We start from the raw sequence: 5,188 nt of genomic DNA, 5'->3' as shown, positions 1-5,188 counted from the left end.
GTCTGCCGGAACACACGTCTGAGGCGCGACGTGTAGAGAAGGCTGTCCACAGGCACCTGGTCAAACTGACACGTACCCACTGGCGGAACTTTGCGACTTCACAGTCGCGGCGCGCGCCGCTGTCTCGGCTGTGGTTGGTGCTCAAAGGGCTCAATGTGCCCGTCACTCAGCGCCAGCCATTTCGATCGCTTTCGCTTGTCTCCGGACGTCAGGAACTCGAAATAGCGGTGGAGTACTGCGACCGCCCTGCCTGAGCCCCCACCAACTCACTAGCCTCATCTAAGGACATCCCCGTAGTTCTGGAGTCGTCGAGCGAACATCTCCTAGACATTCCATTCTCCCTTGCTGAACTTGAATCTACGCTGGAGAATGCACCCGTGCATACCTGGCCAGGCGCGGACCATGTGTCTTACAAAGCGCTCAGAAATCTACCGCTTTGCGCGCGCCATTCGCTTCTGAGCATTTTCAACGTGTCCTGGGTAGCTGGTTCCGTCCCGACAGAATGGAAATGTGCGATGGTAATCCCCATCTTAAAGCCGGGCAAATCACCATACAACATGCCCTTACCCAGCTGCATTGGGAATAGTTTCGAGAGAATGTTCCATACGCGCCTCGCCTGGTACCTTGAAAGTACGGGCTTCTTCCCGCAGGTGATGGCCGGATTCAGACAAGGTAGATCTGCCGTTGACAATGTCATCGCCGTCACCTCCTCCGCGCAGCAAGCCCGATCTGAAGGCCTACATACCGGCGTTGTCTTCCTCGACGTTCTGAAGGCTTACGACAGCGTACTCCACAGTGCTGTTGTGGCGACACTCCAAGAGGCTGGCGTGGGGGTGTTATGGTCAGATGGATAGCTACTAACCGGATTTCGTTTCGATCAGAGTGACACAGGACATTCGATGAGCTAGAGAAAAGGACTCGAACCAGACGTTCCAAAATTCCAAAAATTAGTTTTTCTTCCTCGTCGTTCACGAGTTACAACACTAAAAAAAGCAAAGCAACACTCTTGAAAGGTCCAAACAACCTCGTCGTCTTTCAGTACATGAAAATCTAAATCAAGCACGGTTCGCGCTGCAGGTCTCATTCCGCAACATCCTCCCCCCCGGAATGGGCGTCACTAGCACATTGGAGATGATCTTCGAATGGGTACAGCTGATGTACAGGTCGTCTTGTGATGTTGCCTGATGGCAGCTTGGCGGAACATGACCTGTTCTCTCCATCTCTTCCTCGATGAAACTTCGCAATCCGTGCTGTTTTCCAAACTTGCCTCGGTGTTCGTTCTTCATGAACGAGTACAAGATCGCCTTCCTTCATGGAATGAGAAGGCGTGGTACGTGATACATGGGCCGATCGCAACTCCCACAGATAGTCCTTGTGCCAACGTTTCCAAAAGTGGTCAGCTGGGTTTTCGGTCCCAGGGCAGTGTGCCCAATGCGATATTTCGGTGAGACGTTGGATTTCTTTTACTCGATTGCTGACGAACACTTTCCATTCGGTTGGCCGGCGTCGTATCCACCACAATGCGATCATGGAGTCGGTCCAAATAAAGTAGTCGAACTGGAATTTATACAGTGTCCTCTGCAGGTAAGTGAGCATTCTTGCTCCGATAAGCATTCCCATAAGCTCTAGTCTTGGAAGAGAGAGCTGCTTGATAGGTGCTAGACGAGTTTTTGAGAGTATTAAATGCGTTGAAATCTCGCCCTTTGTGTTTGCGGTTCTCAGGTAAGCCACTGCCCCATAACCAAGAGGACTGGCATCACAAAATATATGCATTTGAAACGCAGATGCATTCGCTGGAACGACGCAACGGGGAATCTCTAGTGCTGATAATGTAGATAGTTCATTACACCATTCGATCCACTTCTGCTGAGCATGACATGGGATATCTTCGTCCCATCCAACCTTTTTCTTCCATAGGTCTTGAAACATGGATCGGGCCCTGAACGTAAATGGATTGAGGAATCCCAAAGGGTCAAACAGTCTTGCGGTGCCTTGGAGTATGTTCCTTTTGGTTACTGCTGAAGTTGCCACAAACGTTTTCACGGCTTCTAAATTAGGCATCAAGCTGTCAGTTTCAGTATTCCAGGGAACTCCAAGTACCTTTTGATGTATCGACTCGTCAGTCTCACACTTTTTGAACACAGACTTTAACTTGGGTTCATTCGATGCCCATTTTCTGAGGCGCATTCCAGCCTGTTCAATGACTGCCAAAGCCTGACGATGCATCCTCGTGGCTTGTTCAACGTTATCAGCTCCTGTTACCAAGTCGTCCACGTAAAATGAGGATAACAAGTCGCTTGCGGTGTCCCTTAGATAGTCAGTGATGTGACGAAACTGGTGATGCAGCGTTGCAGCCAGGAGGAAAGGACTCGCGGTCGTTCCGAAGGGAACCCGACTCATCCTGAGAACGCGGAGCTCGTTAGACGTCATCTCACGAAAGGGCACGTCGCGGTACCAAAGATATCGTAGCGCATCACGATCTCTCTCGTGGACCATGATCTGGAGGAAAGCTTTCTCGATATCCGCTATCATAGCGATCTGATGCATCCTAAACCTGATTAGAATATCCTGCTTGAAGCTTTGGCCCAGTTTCCAGGTGGTCATTTAAAGATGTACTTCCAGGACCATGCGACGACACGTCGAACACGCAACTTGGTTGTTGTAGATGCTTCGCGGAAAACTTCTCTGTGTGGCATGTAGAAAACCCGAGTGTTCTGTTCTTGGTTGGATACGGGAATTTCTTCTACGTATCCACTGAGAAGATATCCACGTACAACTTTGTCGTACTCTTCGATCAAATGTCTGTCCCTGTTCAGTCGGAACACAAGTTTCTTCAGCCTAGTTTTAGCTATCTCGAAGTTGTCGTTCAACAGCGAATCTGTCCGTTTCCACGGAAGCTGAAACTCGTACCTGCCATCCCTCATCTTCAGTGTTTTCTCGAACTCCTCGAGAACGGCATGACCTTCGGCTGACGGAGATTCATCTTCGTGGACGATTCCAACTCCTTCCAGGCTGCAAAATCGTTCTAAAAGCTGGTCACAGCGCAGGTCCTCAGAAAGTGTACTCACACGAAGCACAGATACATAGTTGCAGGCCTGCCTTGCGATCAGCGAACGTTCGGTAGTCGGACCCTGAAACGTCCATCCTAGTTTGGAGTTGATGGCAACGACTTCATCGTTTGGCCCGTAACGTTGGATCTCTCCTTTCAGCAATTTCCACATTTGATCCGACCCAATAAGGATCGAAATTCCCTTCACTTGGCGGTATGCCTGGGAACGATACGACATCAGCAACATGTTCTCCAGCTTCCTGAAGTAGAATCAAGTGACGGTCATCTGCTGAAGCTGATGGAAGATCATGACACAGAACTGGCATTTCGATTGCTTCCATAGTTATTACCTCCTCGGCATACTGGCTTCGTATCTGGAGCTCCACTATTCGTCGCCTCTCCGGTTTCCTTCCCATATCACTGGAAAATGTGCTTATTGAGAGTTCCTCCTCTCTCAGGACGGGCAAGTTCAAGCTGCGAACAAGATCCTCTCGCACAAAGGTATTTTGACTACCGCTGTCAAATAATCCTCGCATGTATGCGCACTTCTTGTCGGCGACCACCCAAGCCCGGAAAGTCTGTAGCAAAACCCTGGAACGTGAAGTGGCTGAGGACGTGGCGATCACTGCGCTGCGGGTTTGCGTTTTAGGGCTAGTTGACTGGGCTGGGTTGTACTCCGGGTCACACATGGAGGTTACGTGTCTACCTTTGCATTTATCGCATTTGACACGTCTCACACACTGGTTCGTCATATGTCCCACCCAGGTGCATCGGAAACATCTTCGCTGAGATTTGAGCTTCTCTTTTCGGGCACTCAGATCCATATCAGAAGAGCATCGTTCAGTCGTGTGCGCCGAAGAGCCGCAAAAGATGCACTTGGCCGGCTCAGAACCCGTTTGGAGTACTAGCCCACTGGGACGGCTCATCTGACTCCCTCTTCGTTTCACAACTCCTCCATCCTGGCTAGATATTCCCGCCTTTTCTCTGCTTTCAACTTCGTTCTGGAGAAAATCGAGGAGATCCTCTAACTGCTTTTCGGAGTTTTCGAGCTGTGCTGGTTGTTGCTGTTTCCTACGATGGTAGTCCAAAACCATGTCCTGTGGCAACGCGTTCAGGAGAATGTCGTTCATCATCGCCGCGTAACTTCCAGCAGTTATTCCGAGAGATTTTAATCCCCGCATACTAGACTGGGTCTGATCATACATCTTCCTCAGTCCACCAGTATCGTGCGAAGAGCGAATATGGGAAAGTTGACGCAGACGGGACAAATACTCGTGTTCTATCTGCTGTCTATCACCAAAACGTTTTTTCAGCAACTCCAATGCATCATCATAGCAAGCTTCCGTGGCCTGGAGTCCCTCAATCGCAGCAGACGCCCGTCCAACGAGAAGAGATCTCAGGTACTGGAATTTCTCGATCTTGGAAAGGGTAGCGTTTTCATGTATGCTGCTTAAGTATTGCTCCCAGAAGCTTGGCCACAGCGTGGGCTCGCCATTGAACTTTTGGAGCTGGAGCTTTGGTTACTTAATTCCAGATCTCGTTGACTCCCTCAAGGACAGTGTTCCTCTCAGTTTGCGATGTCATGGTCTGCAAAGCCGGAGCTTCAAGTTGTCGAAGTTTGTAGTTCAATTTTGAGACTACTGTGCTTACTTCCTCTTGGTATCCAAAGCAGCTGTCATACTCCTGTTGAAGATCTTCGATTGGAATGAGCGTCTCCAACTGGGTGTCGACGTCTTTCAAGTCGGTACTGCAAATGGTGAGGCGATCTAGTAGAACGGTGAGCTCCTCAGCGCTGGCGGTCTCAGATGAAAGAAGAGCTTTGCTTTCGTTGATGATTCGAGTGGTCCTCCCTCGCAGTACAGTCCTTTTCGCTTTCAAGCGATCCATCCTCCTCGATCGTCCGGAATTACCTTCCCGGGTTTCGGCACCAATATGTTATGGTCAGATGGATAGCTACTAACCGGATTTCGTTTCGATCAGAGTGACACAGGACACGATGAGCTAGAGAAAAGGACTCGAACCAGACGTTCCAAAATTCCAAAAATTAGTTTTTCTTCCTCGTCGTTCACGAGTTACAACACTAAAAAAAGCAAAGCAACACTCTTCTTCTTCTTCTTCTTCCACCACTAGGAACAGTGG

At 49.6% G+C, this 5,188-nt stretch overlaps 2 protein-coding genes across 2 annotated transcripts; both read right to left on the bottom strand.

Moving 5' to 3' along the window:
* Window positions 1–1,080: 1,080 nt before the first annotated feature.
* LOC135369714 (uncharacterized) lies at window positions 1,081–2,547 on the bottom strand. Its single transcript, XM_064603228.1, has one exon. It carries the CDS (start codon window positions 2,545–2,547, stop codon window positions 1,081–1,083), a length of 1,467 nt encoding a protein of 488 aa, XP_064459298.1.
* Window positions 2,548–2,600: 53 nt separating this feature from the next.
* LOC135369713 (uncharacterized) lies at window positions 2,601–4,936 on the bottom strand. Its single transcript, XM_064603227.1, has 3 exons — window positions 4,700–4,936; window positions 3,413–4,467; window positions 2,601–3,309 (listed from the first exon to the last, which is right to left on the bottom strand). Exons 1-3 carry the CDS (start codon window positions 4,934–4,936, stop codon window positions 2,601–2,603), a joined length of 2,001 nt encoding a protein of 666 aa, XP_064459297.1.
* Window positions 4,937–5,188: the final 252 nt, after the last annotated feature.

Source organism: Ornithodoros turicata, chromosome 10, assembly GCF_037126465.1.
Source record: "Ornithodoros turicata isolate Travis chromosome 10, ASM3712646v1, whole genome shotgun sequence".
Lineage (NCBI taxonomy): Eukaryota > Metazoa > Arthropoda > Arachnida > Ixodida > Argasidae > Ornithodoros > Ornithodoros turicata.
Note: the sequence above shows the minus strand (reverse complement) of the source record. Positions and strands in the feature narration are given on the sequence as shown.

Coding starts and splice junctions, on each gene's coding strand:
- LOC135369713 (XM_064603227.1), bottom strand. CDS start 4,936: ATGGATCGCTTGAAAGCGAAAAGGACTGTACTGCGAGGGAGGACCACT. Junction 4,468..4,699: donor GCTTTGGATACCAAGAGGAA/GTAAGCACAGTA, acceptor ACCCTTTCCAAG/ATCGAGAAATTCCAGTACCT. Junction 3,310..3,412: donor GAGCTCCAGATACGAAGCCA/GTATGCCGAGGA, acceptor ATTCTACTTCAG/GAAGCTGGAGAACATGTTGC.
- LOC135369714 (XM_064603228.1), bottom strand. CDS start 2,547: ATGCATCAGATCGCTATGATAGCGGATATCGAGAAAGCTTTCCTCCAG.